At 36.1% G+C, this 21121-nt stretch overlaps 1 protein-coding gene across 4 annotated transcripts in view; it reads right to left on the bottom strand.

Moving 5' to 3' along the window:
- Positions 1 to 21121, bottom strand: part of RASAL2 (RAS protein activator like 2) — a 334704-nt gene that overhangs the window by 203314 nt on the left and 110269 nt on the right. The window contains exon 1 of one of the 4 annotated variants that reach the window (XM_069065493.1): positions 10980 to 11571. The exons of the other annotated variants lie outside the window; for them this stretch is intronic. Within the exon in view, the coding sequence (XP_068921594.1) occupies positions 10980 to 11556 (577 nt within the window). The 5' untranslated portion in view covers positions 11557 to 11571. Of the gene's footprint in view, positions 1 to 10979; positions 11572 to 21121 lie in introns of those variants that run through there. 4 annotated transcript variants of the gene reach the window in all.

A 21121-nucleotide genomic window follows, 5' to 3' on the forward strand; every position in this document is an offset into this window, starting at 1 on the left:
TCTGAGCAAGGGGAATGGCTATAAGAGTAAGGAGAAGGCAACAAAGGTAGGAGATGCAGTGGAGGTAGAAACAATTTCATCATTTATTTTTTTTTAGATGAGGAAATGGAGCTTCAGCATGGTAAAGCAAGTTGCCCATGGTAATGGTGTTCTTAATAACTGGCAGAGATGAAATTGAATTGAAGTCTTCTTGACTCCAGGTAAAACACTTTAGAGGTATCATTTTAACTTTTTTTGGCCCTTCTTTGTATCTCCAGTGCTTAGCAAAGTGTTTGGCATATAGTAGGTACATAATAAATGTTTACTGACTGACTGATCACTGGCAGCTGTGGGGAAGAAGGATTAGAGTGGCAAGAGACTCTCAAGTATGAAGTTACTTAAAAAGACATTGGAGGCAGCTAGGTGGCGCAGTGAATAGAGCACTGGTTCAGGAGTCAGGAGGACCTGAGTTCAAATCTGCCTCAGACACTTGACACACTTACTAGCCATGTAACTTTGGGCAAGTCACTTAACCCCAATTGCCCTACAAATAGCCAAAAAAAAAAAGACATTGGGATAGGCCAAAGGAAAGGTAATGAGTGCAACTGCACATGCACTTAGGTGATAGCCAGGAGATTGAAGGAAAAGGCCAGATGCAAGGGGTGCTGCAGATGTAGAAACTATAAAATCTGGAAAATGAGAAGTCAGCAACCGGATAATTTCGAAGAGGGATGAATAAGTTCAGGAAGAAAGAGAATGAGTCATGTCTCAAATATGTTGCATTTGAGCAGCTGACTGAACTAAGAGCTGAAAGGCAGGTCTACTGCAGGACTAGAGCTCTGAGACACTAGGGTGAGAGACATAAGCTAAAGAGTAACTGGTATACAGATACCAATTAGATACATGGGAGGTGATGAGGTTGTGAAAGAGCAAAGAAACTCCTTAAATTGTTACGGGTTTTTGATGTACAAGGCACATGAGCCATGTTTTGCTAGGTTTTGAAGGACAAAACTAGAGAGCAGCCTGACTCAATAATGAGAAAAAAATGTCTTCCAAATTATTACAGTCATTCAAAAATTGGAAGAAAGTGCCTTGAAAGAATAACAACAATAATAGCAATTGACATTTACACAGCACTTACTATATGCCAGGCACTGTGCTAAGGTTTTTTGGTTTTGATTTGTTTTGGGTTTTTGGGCAGCTAGATGGCACAGAAGATGCAAGTGCCAGGCCTGGAGTCAGGAAGACTCATCTTTGTGTGTTCTAGTCTGATCTCACACTTAGTAGCTGTGTGACCCTGGGCAAGTCACTTAACCCTCTTTGTATCAGTTTCCTCATCTGTAAAATGGGCTGGAAAAGGAAATGGGAAGCCACTCCAACATCTTTGCCAAGAAAACCCCAAACAGAATCATGAAGTTGAACATGGATGTAAAACAACAAAATATGACAGGCCCCATGCTAAGTACCTTACAATTGTAATCTCATTTGATTCTCCCAACATTCCTGGGAAGTAAATGCCATTCTTGTTCTCATTTTACAAATGAGCAAACTTAGGCAGAAATAGATTAAATGACATTACCAGAATCAGACAGTTATTAAGTATCTGGGGGTTACGTCTGAACTCGGGTCTTCTTGACTCCAGGGACAATGCTCTGTCCACTGCACCACCTAGCTGTCCCATAAGCTCTCCATAACTAAAATTTAGAAGCAGAGGCTAGATGCTGGAGCTGATGTACAGGAGATTCATGATTCCAAGATAATATAATGCTAAAAGCATTTCTTCCTCTTTCCCTGGTAAGTGCTAGGCAAAAGTTAGAGATAGGCTATCGCAGAATCACAGAATTTGAGTTGGAAGGGCTCTTTAATCTTCTTCTCCTCCTCCTCCCTCTTCTTCTCTCTCTCTCTCTCTCTTTCTCTCTCATACACACACACACACACACGAATCTCCATTCTAGCATCCCTGACAAATGGTCTTCCAGCCTCTGCTTGAAGATCTCAAATGAGAAGAAACCAACCACCTCCTAAAACAATTGTCTTCACTTTGGGATGGTCTTAATCATTACTTAAGAAGCTCTTCCTGACCTCAAGTCTCAATTTACTTTTTCCCAACTTCCACTCTTTATTCCTGGTTCTGGCCTATGAGGACAAACAGAACAAGTTCAGTCCATTCATCAAATGACTGCCCTTGAAATACCTGAAGACAGCTATCATGTCCCAGTAAGGTTAAGGGAATTTGAAGATCTTCCTGCCCATTAATAGGCACATAGAGCCCTGGCCCAGAGCAAATCAGGCTCTGGGCTACAGGAAGTTTCCAATTAAGGGCTGGGGCATGAGGATTTTCAAGTTCCTTAGCACTCACAGATGCTGTGTCTTTGTTAGATATTCTGGGAGGTTGGCATTTTGCTTGCTAATACAGTCCCTTAAATCTTTTCTTTTCTAAGTTCTTTCCCAAGCTCTTTCTTTCTTTCTTTTCTTTCTTTTTTTTGCTTTTTGGAGGGCAATTGGGGTTAAATGACTTGCCCAAAGTCACACGGCTAGTAAGTATGTCAAGTGTCTGAGGCCAGATTTGAACTCAGGTCTTCCTGACTCCAGGGCCAGTACTCTATTCACTGCGCCACCTAGCCGCCCCTTTTCCCAAGCTCTTTCAATTAATCTTCTAAGGTCACAGACTTAGGGTCCCTCATCTTTCTGATTGTTCCCCTTGGCCCCCAACATGCTCTACTTCACCAAGGTGGCTAATCTTGGCATTAAAATAATACTTCAGGTGGGGTCATATGAGGGCAGAGGCCTACCACTCCACTATTTCTGAAAGTTATTCCCAATTAATGCATCCCAAGATCATATTAGCTTTTTTGGCTGCCACATCATTGTTAAAACTCATATTAACCTGTACAAGTCCACTAAAAGATCTATTTTAACAAATGAGCTAATATTTATTTTTTAAAAAGTGCTTAACATAATGACTGGCACATAGCAGGTACTATGTGAAATATAGCCCCTTGCTTTCACTTCCCACACATATTTTTCTTATCTTATACTCGTGAAGTCGATTTTTAGTACTCAACATCAGGACTTCACATTTCTCCTTACTGGATATTTTCCAATTCCCTAACTTGTCAAGATCCTTTTGCATTCTGACTGCCATTTATTTTGTTAGCTATCCCTCCCAGATTGATCTCATTTGCAAATATAATGAGTATATCTGAGTAGCATCTTACTGTCTCTGACCCTCTAAAGCATCAAAACCAGCTTTATCCAAAGCAGTCCACTGCCAAAGTACCCATGGATCCCATATGACCTACTTGGAGATACCTACCCTCCTCAGTAACCAACTGGAACATTCACTTCATCTGATGTCAGATGGATTTTGGGAGTAAAACAACTTATTGAATTAATGTATCTGAAAGCCTCATAATCTTTTTAGAGGTGTTTGCATTTTTCAAAGCAATATGAAAGAATTCACAAATTATAGAAGATACTTGGGGAGTACTTTTGGCCTACCTTGCTATTCTCTCCTCCACAACCTCTGAAAGCTTTTTTTTCCTCTTATTGATAATGGCAGGGAGGCAGCTAGGTGGTACAGTGAATAAAACACTGGCCCTGGAGTCAGGAGGACCTGCATTCAAATCCTAGCTCAGACACTTGACACTTACTAGCTGTGTGACCTTGGGAAAATCACTTAAACCTCCCCCCCAACTGCCTTGCTTTCAAAAATAAAAACAAAACAAAAATATAATGGCAATGGGCACTTCAGACTGGAAGTAGGGGATAGGAATCAAGGCAATTAGTGTTTACAGTGCTAGATGATAGGTAAAATTCATTCATAAGTTAGGCATTTGTAATTCTGAGACTATCTATAAAGGTTGAGTCAAATAAGTGGAGCACTAAGATAGCATTTATATGGTACTTTCAGGTTTGCAAAGGACTTTACAAATATCATCTCATACAATCCTCCAAAATCCTTGCTATTATTAAGGCAGACAGAGGTGAAGTGACTTGCCCATGATCACATACCTCATTAAGCACTGGAGGTCAGATTTGAAGGCCTGCCCCAGTGTGAGATCACTGAACATGGCTTCCTGTTTGGGGATTCTCACAGGAATACAGAGAAGGGAGAGTCATTGAGACCAAACTCCATAAAAAAGGTAATCTTAAACATAATATCATATGGGATAAAGATTTCCAGGCAGTCAATCACAATTTCCTAGCAAATCACAGCACCCTTCTGAATGAACATAGAGTATGGTCTATTTATTTCTTAGTGGTAACTGATGATGAAAAGTCCCTCACCAAGGTCACTCATAAAGGGGAAGAAGAGCATGATCAAAGACTGCCAGTCAGTGCAGAGCAGGTGCCAGCTTGGGAACCAACTGTTAAGTTTTCAGGAATTTTGCAAGCTAGTTGTTAAACTTAGTGCCCATTCAATCAGCTACTACAGCAATGATGTTACTTCAAAAGACTTAATGTCAACCAATAGCAGAAAATGTTTCCAATAAGTTATTGTCTTCTTTAAATGATTTTAACTTTTATAGTGAATTTTTGAAAGTGAACTTAATTATATTTTGTTCTGATGGTAATAATACAATTCATCTGTAGTAACTATTAAACTGCTAGAAAGTTTTCCTAAAATTATCATTCACCACTGTTTAAATTCAATATCTTGGGGAGGAAAACCTAAGTTAATTATTTAAAATATTTCTGGACAAAATTTATCCCTATTTACCACCAATCTAACAAAAACTAAACCAAAATAGAAAGTGTAGCAAAAGAACATCAAATTGAAATTATTAAAACTGGTCAAGTACTGGGACCAAGATGAGCAGCATGTAGTTTATAAACTAACAGTACTAAATGGCATGTATAACCTGTATTATATGTGCATTGTTTTTTGCTCTAATTCTGGTTTGGTAAAAATATTAGCTAACATTAATTTCTTGCAAGACCTTGCTTTAATCATTGGTATTCTTGAAGAATTTTCATTACTTTCAATTGCATTGCAGTCAAGATGAACCAACATTTTCAGAATGCAAAAATGAATGAAATGTACCATAACAGCTTTGAAAATTTTAAAGCGGTCATGCAAAGTATGAATTTCAAGTTGAAGACTTGATTAAGTCTGATAAGCTTAAAGATATTCCATGTAATAAAATAACAAATCTAATGGTGTTCCTAAGAATATTTAATGGGGAAATAGAATGAAACACTGAACTTGTGACAATGATGAAAGCATTTTAAATTATTTTGACTTACTAGAACCATCTATTTGGCCTTATAAAAAAACTAACTCCACCATGGATAGTTGATGAAAACAAAATTTATCATTTAACTGAAATTTTAAAACATGAAATTATTTTGAACAATTTTCAGGATTTTATACAAAGTAATGTATAATCAATATTAAAACCCTGGTTGCAACTATACAGAAAACTATAATATTAGCAGCTAGGTGACACAGTTGATAGAGTGGTGGGCCTGGAGCACAAATATGGCTTCAGACACTTACTAGTTGTATGACCCTGGGCAAGTCACTTGACCCTGGGCAAGTCACTTGACCCTGTTTGCCTCAGTTTCCTCATCTATAAAATGAACTGGAGAAATAAATGGCATGCCACCCCAGTATCTTTGCCAAGAAAACCCCAAAAGGGGTCATAAAAAGTTGGGCAAAACTGAAACAATTGAATGACAACAAAAACTTTGGATTTAGTTACAGGGAGCCCTGAGTTCAAATCCCTCCATAGATACATAGGTCTGTGTGAAACTGGTCAAGTCACCTAACCTTTATCTGCCTCACTTTCCTCTTCTATAAAATGGGGATTATAATAGGAGTTAAAGAAATGTTGTGAGGATGAAATTAAATGATATATGTAAATCACTCTCTAAATCTTAAGGCATCAGAAAAATGTTACCTATTACAATTATGACTTTACTTGAGCTCCCTCTCTGCTTGAGACTGAAGAAACTTCCAATCAGCAGCATCCTCTCCCTTCTGGAAATATAGCAGTTTCCAAAAGTGCTTAAGCTTTAATAGTTTTATATGACTTGGATGCAGATAAACAGATTTCCCCAACCATGTTTGCCTCCCTGCTAGAAATTTCCAGCAAATAAGACCATTTTCTCTCCTCCTGAACCACAAGTACTATTCAAGAGTTTCTTTGCTTGTTATATTGATGGTGATAGTTTACTAAAAGCCATTCCCTGGCTGATTAACTTCTAAGGTTCCTCCCAATCAATTGATAAGCATTAATAAATGTGCCAGATATCATGCTAAGTGCTGGGAATACAAAGAAAGGCAAAAACAGTTAGTCTATTGTCAAGGATCTCAGTTTCTAATGAGGGAGAAAACATGCAAACAACTATGTACAAACAAGATATTTATAGGATAAACTGGAGATAATATCAAAGGGAAGGCACTAGCATTAAGGAGTGGGGATTGGAGTCCCAATCCTGGCCAGAGAAACAGATGTGAAAATCATCTGAATAGAGAGAATAATTGAATCCTTGGGAGCAGGTGAGATCACCAGCAGAAGAGTAAAGTGGGAGAAGAATAAGGGAAAAGTGGTTCTGCTTCAGACAACACCAGTAGGACAAGTCCATTCAGGAGATGTGTCACCTGGCTGAAAATCCAACAAGGGGACTGAGAAGCGATCAGGAAGATACATAGCAGAGCCGAGAGAGAGAGCAATGCCAGGAAAACCTAAAGAAAAGGATGTCTCAAGAAGAGAGTGATAAACAGTGCAAAAGCCTATGGAGAAGTTAAGGGCGAGCACTTAGAAAATGCCATGAAATTTGGCAACTACAGATCACTGGCAACTTTGGGGATAGCTGTTTCAGTTAAATGATGAGGTCAGAAGCTAGACTGCAGAGAGTTAAGAAGACAGTGAAAGGAAAGGAAGTGGGAAGCACTGAATGTAGATGCTTTCTCAAGAAATTTAGCTATGAAAGAAAGGAGATTAAAAAAAACAACAGCTAGCAGAGATGGATGGATCAAATGAAGGTTTTCTGAGGATGAAGGAGACGTGGGTGTATTTTTAGGAATTATGATAAATTGTAATTGATCTTTAGTGAAACTGTTATTTGTGGATCACAGATGATAATAGTAGGATTCAGCACAGGGAGAAGTAGAACATTAGGTGACAACAAGCAATATATCTAGAACATGCTGGAAGCAAGTTTAGGGTTTCGTTACACAATTTTACGTTTGACCATTACAATAAATTTGTTGTTCTCAGCCCCTACTCTTCAAATTACTTGGACAAGAAGGAAAGTAAAACGAAGGCTGGTATTTTAAAATTGACTTTCAAAAGATATCTTAGATTTCTAAAACAGAATTTAGATAATACCGTGTTTCCCCGATAATAAGACCTATCCCGAAAATAAGCCCTCCCCTTACTGTGTAAGATTCCTCTAAAATAAGCCCTCCCCCGAAAATAAGCCCTATTGAGATTGCTACTGTAGTGAAGGTGATCCCCTGCGCTACACGCTACGTTAAGGTACCCTCTGTATGCACCGTCCCCCCCCCCTCCCCGGGTGAAACGCATGCCACGCTCCGAGCTGTATCCAATCAGAGCTGCAGCAGTGAGCGCGTCATCCTGTTCTTCCCCAGTGATTTGCTTGCTGGTGCCATTGAGAGCAGTGTTGCGGAGGAGAGCTGAGGCAGGACAACATAAGCCCTCCCCTGAAAATAAGCCCTCTGGTGTTTTTCTTTCCAAAAAAAATATTATCGGGGAAACACGGTATGTTGAGTCTATCACAGGTCTTCCTCCTGTCCTATTCCCACCCCAAAACCATACCAAAGATTAGATTTTCAAGAAATAAAAATAAAATAAAGTTTCTATAATCTCAAAAAGTTTAAAACCTGGGCATAATTATAGACTTTAGTTTGAGTTTAAGGCCACCACTAAGAGGGTAAAGGGAAAGTCTACACTGACCCTACTGGTGCTTTCTCGTACCTTTGTATTGAAGAAAATTTCAGTCTACTAAGCTGGTAAGCACATTTCATTGGTGAACTTGAAGTTTCTTTTCTTTCATTCACATTCACACAAAGGGTATAATAAAATTTACTTAATAAATGCTTGCTGCCTTAATTGATTGTTACTAATTCTGTACAACAAGAATTTTATGTCACCACAATAAAATTATTCCATCAACAAATACTTTTTTTACCTACTAATAATTGGCACCAAAATAATCTAATATCTTTAATGCTTTGCTTTGACAGGTGTTTATTATTTTCTACATGTAGATTTTTAAATCTTTAGAAATTGCCCATATTTTGGGATGTAATCGAGAAAAAGGAGAGAGCTGTATATAAAGAATATGGATATATCATAATACCTGTCATCTTCTAAAATCACATTGAAAACTCCCCTCCCCTAGGGCAAGAACAGTCTTAGACTTGAGTGCCTTTCATCTAGTACAATTCTGGTACAGACTCTCATCCCCTCAAGCCTAGATGCTAGGTCTGCCCACCTGAAGCCCACACACTAAAGTGAATTACCTAAAGTGCATGCCACTTCCTCAATCAATAAACTATGGTGGTTCCCCATTGCTTCTAGGATCAAATGCAGAATCTTCTGGCATTCAAAGCCCCATCATAACCTAGCCCTCTCCTACCTCTGTAATTTTTTATATCTAACTCCCTCACACACTCTTTGTTCCAGTAACACAGGCCTCCCTTGAAGTCCCATGAACATCTTCTCTCTCAGCATTGGACATTTTGCCTGGTGGTCCCCCATGCCCAGCATGCTCTCCTTCTTCATCTCCACCTACCGGCCTCCCTGGCTTCCTTTAAGTTCCAAGTAAAACCTGTTTTCTACAGAAAACTTTTCCCACCCCCTCCCCTCTTAATTCTAGTGCCTACCTTATCTTACTATTTCCTAGATACACTGTATATATCATTTGTACATGTGTACTTGCTCATTGTCTCCCCACATTAGAATGTAAGCTCCTTAAGGAGAGGGACTGCCTTTTGCCTCTTTTTGTATCCCCGGACTTTAGCACAGTAAATGGCACAGTAAAGTCTGTTAATAAATATTTACTGACTGACTGACTGCTTTGTAAATAACAGTTAAATGCTAAATCGTTCAGCCTGCAAGAAGACTGCAAAAATGTACAAGTTTATTGCTACCACTATACAAAACAGCTTAAGGGGAAAAAAGTGTAGTTTCTTTGACAAAATGAACGTATGTCAAAAATAATGAAACTCTAACTTTTAATTGTTCTCCTTTGAATCTCCTTCATTCTGAACACCATAAAAGCCCCTAGACTAGGCTATGAAGGAAAAATGAGATTCTGAGAAATAAAATGTTTCAAAAATATTTAATAATACAAAAAGAGGAAACCATGGCCAACAACAGAATTTTCCTCTCAGCTATAACTTACAACCTAAAGAGAGGGAGAAAATTACACTGGACTGAAACTCATTAGATGAAGAGACCTCAAAAAAAAGGTAGAAAAATTGTGTCAATGTTTTGCTAAAAATAAGGAATATTCTTCTTAGAATTATAGCCATGCATATATCTGGAAAATCACTAAACAGTTGAAATGTCACTGTTGTCTGCTTCTGAATGTGCATGTGCATTTTAGAAGGAAATGATGGTGATGCCAATTTTTAAAAAATTATATAACCCAGAGATCATGAGGCCATCGAAATGAAACACTTCATTTTAATAACATGCTGAAATTTCTTTATGGCTAAGAGTTTGTTCAACTATGACTCAATTGGATTGAGGTATTATCAGAGTCTGAGTGTAACCATCGTAAGAATTTCAACAACTGTCATAGATTTTTTAAATGCCTCAGCCCACTTCTGGTTGAAGTAGTTAGCTTGAATAACATCTGCCAATCCAGAAGAAGTCAGATTAAAAGTTTTTTCCTTTGGGACTTTTAAAATACCATCATCAGTAAAATAACACATTTTATAAAATATGTAAGGAATTATATACAGATAAAAGAAAGATCTAAATTGGTTCTATTACCTGAACCTAAGAGACAAATTTGCTTTTTTTCATCACATCTATCATGAAATTCAATGTATAATATCCTGCACACAGTGCTATTCAATTTCACATGGTCCAAAAGTTTACTTTATAAGATATAAGCAAAATGACAAGGTTTTTGAGCATTCCAAATATTACCCAGCAAAACATGACTTTTGACAAAATAATTTCTTGATTTCTAAAGACAATGGGAGAAATTAAATACTTGAGCATAAATAAATTTTTTCATAATGCTATAACAGTATACCTTTTAAGAAATGACAATCTAAAAATAAATTCCTAATTATAAATTCTTAGAGTTGTCTAAAGAAAAATATTTGCCCCTCTACTACTAAAATGAACTTAATATGTAGCATACAAATTGGGGTAGGACTTTTTTTTAACCAGGGCTTCCCCACCCACCTACACCAATAAAACTCTGAAGCATCAAAATTTAAAGAGAAAATACTCCATAGTCTAAAATCAGTAGGCCTATTAAAATGCCTTTCAATCTCTACTATTAGTTATTCATTGAAAGATACAGAGCAATTTGAAATCAATTAGTGATCTACTGTTTAAAAGGTATAACCAATTATAAGATAATTTGTTCTCTAAGAAGCAAATTCAGTCACGGATTCTCAGAGTTGGAAGGGACTGAAAACGTCATTCATTTTCCCCTTATATCTAAGGCAGAAATCTCATCTATAAAATTCCCAACACATGGTCATCCAGTCCCTGCTTGAAGACCTCCAGTAATGGGGAACTCACTACCTATAAGTCAGCCTCATATTTGAACTGCTTTAAAAGTTATCTTTCTTATCAAGAAGGAATTTGATTGCATCATAATTCCTAACTGACCCTTGGGGTCAAGCAAACAAGCCTTATAACCCTCTTTCAGTTCACATCCCTCATCAGATATTTGAAGACTGATATTTTCCCCCTCTTTTCCCCATCTTTAATGGCTTAGCTTACTTTACATTAATTTCAGTCTTCCCTTCTTTTCCCCTATTTATCACAATATACCTTCTTTCATTGGCTCACTGCTGGGTTCTCCTTTTAGACTCAGCATTCGGGAGAAGCCACTGGACAGAGTAGAGAAAATACCACGAGTGAAATATCCTTCTTGCTCTGAATTTTCTGACCTTACTGAAGTCAGAAGTGACCTTGCAGGTCTGCTACTGCAATGGTGTGCAGGTTCAGAAAGTGATCTGGTGAAGGGAATCCGAAATGACCTGGTGCCAAAAGCTTGGTTCGTTGTTGGTGTTCCATGAACATCATCAGCACAAACATTATTGTGGGCTATTTTCAGGAGGCCCTCAAAGGATTGTGGCTTGTTGTGATCACTTCTTTGACTCTGTGATCTCTTTCTTTTGCTCCCTTTCCACCGAAGGCTGGGATGTGTCTGCCACCTATAAGCCCCCAGTGGTTTTCCCAGATCAGATTCTGTATACTCATAAGTCCTCTTCTTACTTTTTGCTGAACAGCCCCATTGACAATTTTTTAAACCATTTCCACCTCCTACAGGACCACCAGCAGGTTCTGATAAAGATCTCTGATAGCCTGCAGGACAGGAAGCTTTCTGCCTTCTAAAGATGCTCATTTTCCCATCAAACAGCTTTTCGACAATTTCCCTAAACTGAGTTTTCTTCAACTTTTGCAGCCTTTGCAGTCAAGCCACACTTGTCTGAGTAGCTGAAAGCATTCTACTGCTTAAGCAGCTTTCTTTGTGTGGCTTTGAACCACAGCAGATGTTGCTGTTTAAGGGCTGGTGTCATGTTATTACCCCTTTTTCCCAGATCTCAGAAAATGTTAGCAGCACCCAAAAATCTCTTGCCCGAATCAAGCTCCATCTTCAGTTTCTGAAAATGATGAAGATTTCTAGCAGGCCATTTGCACTTCCTGCACTGAGTAAATGCTTCTGTACCAGGTTTTCAGGAAATAACTTTTAAAAAAAGAGGGGGCAGTGAAGAGACACAAAAACCCACAAACACCTTTATGGGCCAATAGTAGTAAAGTTTTTACCATGCAAATGATGGTGGGTTAAAAGCAGAATGTGAAAGTACTTAACTTAAGCTGACATCTGTGCAAGTTCACAAAAATACTCTACAAAGTCACTGCCCATCACAATGTAGTTCTGTTCATACTGCTAAAGTTTTAAGTTTTGAACAATTTCACTGACATTTACACACAGAACCCCTCCAGCTAAGCTTCAACAGGAATACAGCTCTTTATCAAAAAAGAAAATCTTTTATCTAAATTGAGGAAAAGGTAAATCTCTGGAGAGTCAATCAAGGAACAAGTAAAAATGGAAGAGAAAGCTGTAATTTAAAACAGTAATAATGTAAATATACTGGAAGAATGGAAAGAACACACAAGGCTGGAAGTAGGAAGTCATGTGGGTGGGATTTTTACTTAGTTTTAGACACTAGCTAAGAAAAGGAAAGTTTTGAGGCAAGAATTTGTGGCAACTGGAACACAGGAATAGACATATTTCAATCTTTTGTAAGAGGATAAAGTTTGTTTTGCAAATCTAATTGGGACAAGTCGAATGGAAAAAATACTCCTATCTGTTTAACCAAAGAAATTGCTTTGCACTCCCTACAACTTCAAAAACAGCTGAGTAGTTAAAATTTTGTTAAAGTATTTTAAACTGAATCAAGAGCTTATATGCCAAGTTTTAGGCTACCTTAAAATCTTTAACTATCTGCTCACAATCCCCTAAAAATAGAGGATTACAATGGAAAGCCTAACAGATCCAGGACTACCAATAAAAGATTTATTGCAAGGACAATCAACTTTACTTTGCAAGTTACATAACTGGTACTTTGGCAAATCTGGAAAATTATCCATTCCTTCGCTATTAAGTATATAACTTCTTAGCTGGTATATTCTTATGTTCCATGTTAAGGGATTTGAGTACTGAATTTCTAAAGAAATGAAATCAACAAAACTACAGTTGTTCTTTCCCCTATTTAAAAAATGAATGTAAACAGCTTTACAAAAAGAACCCAATTAACATTAATCCAATTACAAAGTTGCAAATTCTCATCCTTTGTTAATGTACTTATTGTACTGTTAAAAATCTTGTAATCAATGTTCCCCTACATTTATTTGAAATATAAATTAGATTTTTTCTGACTTTAAAGATGTTCAAGAAAAGATTATATGAATTGATTTTAGGGAACTTATTAATATATTAAATGTATTACAAAGATTCCTATGTAGGGGAATTCTATTCTGCACACTATAAAAAGCAAAACCCATTTTTACATAAATAATCACTTCCTAATTTAACTATGCATAAATCTAAAATCTTATATATTCAGTTTGCATAAACCAGAGCAATGAAAAGCTGTACTACTTTATTACCATCTGCTTTTGTTTGTGCTACTCTTTTATGAAGATAAGTAATGTGTGTTAATATATCATATGTATAGTTACTTTTGGAAATGGATAGAAGTATTTTTCCCTCTAAGAATCTTCAAGCACAAAGCAGGTTACAAAGCAAACAGGAAAAGTCTAAGTGACAGTGAAAAAACAGTGACCATTAACCTGACAGCAGAGATAACTATGAATGAGAAAAGAGAGAGATGCAAGGGCTATAGAAAGTGTACTTGGGGCAGGGGGGATGAGGGAGAGAAAAGGAAAGGGGAAATCAAGAAGCATTTTAACTGGAGATCCTCCATGGCTGTTCATAATTGATACTTTTCTATAGAAATTACAGCTACCCTACTGAATATTAGAAGGAAAATTTAGGGTTACCTTTCCAAACCAACCAATAAATAGTAGAAAAAAAATGAAAATAAATTAATCTGTTTCTTTACTGTGCACTGGTATATATTAGCTTATCTGGTAACCTTCAAGGCAATTTTCAAATCTTGAATGAAAATTCTATAAAAGTTCATGTTAAAGGGGACTTTAAAATGTCATCTCGTTTATAAGGATATGAACATAATTCCATTATGAACACATTGCTGATATGTTGCTATCAGTTAAAAAAAAATAAAAGAAATCCTTTCTCTAAAATGTAAATTTGCAAAAATGATGTGCTGTTTAAAACAAATAAAATAACCTGTCTCTAAAGTAAGAAGAATAGAATGGGGGGGAAAAAAGAAAAGACATTCTTAAATAAAATATATGCTAATCACCTGGGCAAGCCAGTCAGTCCTTATTACTAAGACCTAGATACAGTCTATGTTCTTTCCTCTTCCTAAATCATCACTCAGTTCATGTCAGCTTCACTGAGTCTCACCCAGAAGAAACTGGAGGTTTCCAAAGGAGAATTTTATCTTAATGGTCCTCAAGAAAAGAACAATAAATAAAATATCAGAGCTGAATTTGTAATGGAATAATATAATAGTCCTATCCTCATAGACTTGATGACCCCTCTTAAAGTCCTTTCCAGGTCAGCAATTCTTAACATCAGTAAAATGCCAAATTATTACAAATTTTAAAGATAGTCTTTAAATCTTTTGTTTCCTTGAAGGTTAAATTGTCTTTGGTTTGTTTGAAAAGATTTTAATAGTCTTCTAAATCTATTCACGTTACATTATTTGACCATATCAATCAGTTATAATACTCCAACTGGAGTTCAATGTTAAGAAAAGAACTTTTTTGAACTAAGTAGGAAACAAGTCTACTGGAATGAATTAGAAAAACAGTTTTGAAGTTCATTTTCCATCAGACTGGAACTGAGTAAAAGTGTGATTTCAGAGGAGGGTGTTTCAAACAAAGGAGTCTGTTAGGAAGTTCTCCATATAATTCTTGCTCTGATTAGAAAATGGACATAGATTTAAGTTAAAAAGACTATAATGCACCACAAAACACTCACCAACAAGCTCTCATCAAAGACTGTACTTCCATCCCTTAAACCAGTACTGTAGCTGAGATTACACATGTGATGTAACTAAGATATTTTTAAAGTTAAAATGGACCAGTATAAAATAAAAGCAAATGGAAAACAATAAGGAACAGGACACAGTAGCTGTTGGGCACCAATGATGGCTTACTAGAAAAGGCTTTCAAACTAGGAACAGTAAACTTGAGATCTACTGATCTGACTTTGGGTCACTCATTAATCTTTTCTGTGGTAGTTTCTTCTACTGTAAAATTTGACCTGCCATCTTCATGGGTTCCTTTGAGAAGGAGCAAATGAGGTATATATTTAAAAATTTTGAAGAGTATCAAACACTATGCAAATACAATATTTTTTCTAATATCATCTATACAAATGTTAATGTATTTCTGATATCAAGCAATATGTAAACTGTATTCATAACTTTCTTCCTGAAAAGTTGTATGTGAAATTTATAATATTTCAAAATAACTTAGGAGCTCATCATTTAAAATAATTTCATAGTGAATCTTTTTATAAAAAGAATTATCTTTTTGTAATTCAGATAATTATCATTTCATTATTTCATATTACAAGGGAGTGGCATTCAGGTGTACTTGATTAGTAATAACTTTTTTGCATATAGAACAGGAATTATTACCTTTTTTGTGTTATGGATCCCTGTGGCAGTCTGGTAATCCCATACATCTTTTCTCAGAATAATACTTTAAGTGAGTAAAATATATAGGATTACAAAAGAAATCAATCCTATTAGAATGCAATTATCAATTTTTTTAAGTTCACAGACCCCAAGTTAAGAAAAATTAAGTAGAATAAAAGCACTTTGGGTAATGGTCTTTTGCAATCTAACAAGTATTTTGTAAGTGCCTAGAGCATACAAGGTACTGAGCAAGATGATGTTCTAGGTTACAAAGACAAAATGAAAAACAGTCCAGTCATCACAAAACTGAAATTTTACATATTAATGATAAAGCTACACATTGTTTTAGAGATTTTTCTGATTAGTTAAGGAAAAATTCTGGTTTCATGGTTTTTATTTGGGGGACAAAATAATAAACCCAAGAAAATCATGGTAAGGTTATAAACTAAGAAAAGATAGCAATTAGGATAGTACCTGAACTCTGTGATCAGAGCTGCACTGCTGATACCAAATTTAAAGAATTACAATTAAATAAGGACACTACCACTATATAGACAGTGGGGTAGAACCTGGGGTGGGGAATTATACTTGAATTATACAGAACACAGGATTCAGGAACATTTTAGATTTCTCAATTAATACAAAGGCTCTTTTAAATGGACAACTTGAAATGACAAGAAATGGCATCAAGTAAAACTGAAAACCAGGAGGCACAGATTGAGATTCAACAGTCAATCATAATAAGGCAGAAATTTTTTTTAAAGATCCAGTACTAGAAAGAACAGGAAGGCAAAAGGGAATGGATTAACCTTACTCTCACTGAATTTGGCTTAAGGAGGGAATAACTAAGTATCTCACCCTACAGGAAAGTAGAGGGGAAGGGGATAAGATGGGGGATGATAGAAGGGAGGGCAGATTTGTTGGGGGAGAGTAGTTAGAAGAACACACTTTTGAAAAGGGACAGGGTCAAAGTAGGAAGTAGAACAAGTGGGGGGTGGGATAGGATGGAGGGAAATACAGTCAGTCTTTCATAACACATTCACTATGGAAATGTTTTGCTTAACTACAGATGTACAACCTATATTGAATTGCTTATCTTCCCAGTAAAGGTGGATGATGAGGGAAGAAGGGAAAGAATCTGGAAATCAAATATTAAAATCAAATGTTTAATATATATATATATATATTATATATTCTTTTTTTTTTTTACATGCACTAGGAAATAAGACATCCAGGTACTGGGGTATGGAGAGCCATCTTGTCCTACTGGATAGCTGGAGGGGGATTGGAGGAGGTTATAGGAGAGAGCAGATTGGGGGAGGGAGTACTTAGTGGGATCACTGTTCTGGGGTGGTGGGTAGGGGAAAGAGGGGGAGAAAATTTGTAACTTAAAATCTTGTGGAAATGAATGTTGTAAACTAAAAATAAACATAAAATTTCAGATGGAACTCAGGATACAGCCTTGCTTATATCTGTGTTCCAATGCTGGCTCATAATAAATGTTTAATACATGCTTCCTCTCTGCCTCTTTTCCTTCTAACACAATCTAATCAAATTATGTATCTTACATAAACAAACATTATTCATTACAGAAAGGCTGACTTGAAAAGTCAGAAAGCTTGAGTTCATATCCAGTTCTGACACTAGAGCAGCTATGTAGCCTTGAGCAAAGTCACTTAACCTTCTTCAGATTTGGTCATTTAAAAAATGAGGATAATAATATTTGTAGACCTGATTCATAGAGTGGTTAGGAAAGCACTTTAGGCTTCAATCTTTGGGACTTCCCCATCAACCCCCCCAGGAACTTCCTTATCTTGTAAGATTACTTGGGCTCTGGAATTCACATAATGTCAGCCCCCAGTGACCCTTCTGACTGAGGAGTGGTGGGCAGAGAGCTCCTCCCAGAACCTCCATGGGCACTCTGGCCAGATATCTCTTCATTTTCCACTCTACTACATTCCTCTGGCTTTCTCCATCATGCTCCCTATCTCCCTACTTGCTCTTTCCCCTCCCTTTCAGTTTCCTTTTGTATGGTGTCTTCCTCCCCGGTATTATAAGCTCCTTGAAGGAGGGGACTTTTGTTTTTCTTATTTGTATTCTTAGCCCTTTGCACAGTGCCTGGAACAGAGTAGACACTTAATAAATGGTTACCAACTGACTTTGTAATTTTTTAAAGTATTATACAAATGTTAATTATTATTACAATTCAAAGTATGAAACTTATAAAGATTTTCATTTCTTAAAAGGCACATTTCTTTTCTAATTTGTACCCATCGGTTTTCCCCTCAAGATGGTATAAAATACAACAGCTAACAAATACCTGCATACTTGTTGAAATAGCCAATTTTGTGTGTAGATCTTAAGGCAAAAATTAATTGTGAGCCAAGGAGGAACACACATTTACTAAGTGCCTCCATAGTAGGTTGTTTACAGATATTATCTTACTGGATCCTCACAACAACCTTGTGAGGTGTTGAGAAGTCCATTTTACAGCTGAATGAACTGAGTTAGACAGATAAAGTGACTTTGCCCTGAGTTATTTAGCTAGGAAGACTCTAAGGCTGAATTTGAACTCAGATCTTTCCTGACTCCTGGTTGAACACTACTGACTGTCTCTAAAGGATCACAGATTTGGAGGTAGAAAGGTCATTAGAGGTCATTGAGTTCAACTCCCTCATTTTACAGATGAGGAAACTGAGGCCCAAAGAAGTTAACTGACTTGTTCAGGATCACAGCAGATTAGAATCCAAATTTTCCTGGCTCCAAGTTCAGCATTGTATCTATTACACCAAGTCTTGGCAAATATTCTCCTTACCTTGAATGTGTTACAAACTATCTCTCCTACCACTAAACAGTGGTCAGTTGGAACAAATTACTCTCAGATTGAATTAAATAATATGAAAACATGTACTACATTTGAAGTATAATGTAGTTTTCTATTTTACTAGCATGAAGTAATAACATTTTTTCCTCTTCTTCCTTGGCTCCAAAAATAATTTAAAATACATTATTATTTAAAAAATTTTCAAAGTATATTCTTATTCTATTTTCACACATAAACCTTCCCCCCCCCCCAATTAGAACACCATCAACTACATTTGGGGAAGTAGTGGGAGAGGAGAGAAAGAATACGGACACAGTTTATAAATGAATATTAAACTACCTTCTTTCTCTTCAAAAGGTGAGTTGAAGATCATGTATATTTCTAGCCCAATTCAAAAATAGTTTTAAAAAACAACTTACTTCAGCTAAGCAAAGACTTGTTTTAAAATTTTTAAAGTCTTTGTTTATACAAAGTTAAGTAATTAGTGACATAACATCCCCTTCCCATCTCCTATCACTGGAGTCCATCTGCTTCCCCCTTAAGCACTTCCTGTGGCAAAGACCACCTCCCCTCTTATTAGTAGAGCTAAAAGACACACCTGACTCGTACCCAAATGTTTCTCAGTAAAGAGACATACATCTATCTACAAGGGTCAGCTGTAGAGTGCTTTCAAAAGATAAGTATGTTTGGAATCAATGATTTTATAAACAATACAAAAATAACACAAGTGCAGAAGTCAATCAGACATGCCCTACACACTTTATACTCTTCCATCCTGAACTGAAGGCTATTACCAACACTATAAAATATTTCTTTGGTAGACTTCTGGAAATTTAGTACTGCTTAACAACTATTTAAACACAATTCTATACCAAGGCTACTAAGTAATTTCGAGTCTTAAAAAATTTAGAAAATAGAAGAAGGCAAGGTAAGGTAACAGGTATTTAGTAATCACTGAATTTGAATATGAAAGAGCTGGTTTGTCTAAATACTCCCTTTGGCCCTTGGAATGGGATCCTCAAACTTTTCAGTCTCTAATGTTTAATTATTATGATGAGACACCCTAATATATAGGACCAAGGTTGTTAAAGAGATTCAGACTTTTGGTAGTTGATTAAATCAAGCTGTCAATAAAACTAAAACCCTTTTAAAACTTTTTCTTAACTCCTCTCTCATTTCTCAAAACTTCATTTCTTGAGAATGATTAACTGAAAAGAAAATACTCTAATCAAAGCAAACATATGATTTATGGTCAGAAGGCTTTATGGGGATCTGCGTGTTTTTTTAATTAATAATTAAATCCAAATAATTATTAAGCACCTACTATGTATAGTATTATCTATATTGTGCAAAGCAGGAGAAAATAAAGGTCAAAATCAAATTTTTTCAAAATTTTATTTTAGACTCAAATGCCAGGACACAAATAGAGAATAAAGAAACAAAAACATATCATAAACTTAAAATATTGGAGCTTAAATGCAAAGTTACAAAGAAATAAAAGCATAGCATATGCAAAGCAGAACATGAGAGGATTCAAAATATGTAACAATAAATTTTCATTTAAAGAAAGTCTATATGATAAATAATACCTGTGTTAAGAATTGTCCAACTTTGCTTCCTTGTGAGTTTTCTTTTGTTCTCTGCTGTGTACTATTTTACTTTGTTCTTTTTCCCCTCCCCCAAAGCCACAAAAAAGTTTAGATATGATTCTCTATAACTATAAATATATACATACCCTCTCTCACCCTCCCCAGAAGGCTACAATAAAGTGTAGATATTTCTCCATAGCTATAGATAGATACATACACATTTACATATATACAGACATATACATTCCCAAACCGTTTCTACTCCTGATCTTTGTTTTTATGTATATGCATATCTCTTGTTTCCTATCCCTCCTGCCTCCTCTACTTTACTTTTACCCACTACCTTGCCCTCCAATGACTTGCCTACCCCGCTCCAAGGATCTATCTTCCTATTGCCATAAATCTAAACACCCTTCTATATTCCTATTTACCTGTTCTCTCATCCTCCCCTCTAAAGTTCCCTCCCTTGTCCTCTCCCCCTTCCCTATGCCCGTACCATTTTATTTCTTCTGAATTTAGAAGACTTCTATACTTTTTAAATAATATATATGTATTGTTCTCTCTTACACCCATTTCCAACGAAAATAGTTTACCAAAACTACCACCCCTCCTCCTTCATCTAATTCATTTGTATAAAATAATTATAGCTGTTCCTAAATGGTTTTACTTTTTAAATTCACATTATGTCCAGGTTTTCCCCAATCTTTCATTTTAACATTTTGCATATATAAAAAGTAAACACTCTAGATCCCTTATAATCAGTCTTTGTTATGTACCTTATATTTATATTGGTTCTTGTATGTAGAATAATCTTTTAAATTCAGGTTTCTTTTTTAACAAAGTCTTGAAAATCTGAGAGTTTATCAAATGTCCATTTATTTTGGTTCAAGATAAGAGTTAACTTTGCAGGGTATGATATTTTTGGCCTGAGCCCCAGTTCTTTTGCTCTTCCATATGTTGTGGTCCAAGACCTGCAGTCCTATAATGTTTCTGCTGCTAGGTCTTGTGTAATTCTAATTGTGGCACCATCATATTGTAATTATTTTAATCCTCATGCTTTTAATAGTTTTTCCTTGAGTTGGGGATTTCAGAATTTGACTATAATATTCCTATAAGTTTTCCTCAGAGGATATCTTTTATGTGGTGATTGATGGATTTTTCCTATTTCTACTTTCCCCCCTTGTTCTAATGCTTCAGGACAAATGTCTTTAATTATTCTTGTATTTTTTTATCATAACTTTCAGTTAGTCCAATTAT

This window comes from Petaurus breviceps, unplaced genomic scaffold (assembly GCF_028583685.1).
Source record: "Petaurus breviceps papuanus isolate PSGF00001 unplaced genomic scaffold, PetGlider_PUasm1.0 90692, whole genome shotgun sequence".
NCBI lineage: Eukaryota > Metazoa > Chordata > Mammalia > Diprotodontia > Petauridae > Petaurus > Petaurus breviceps.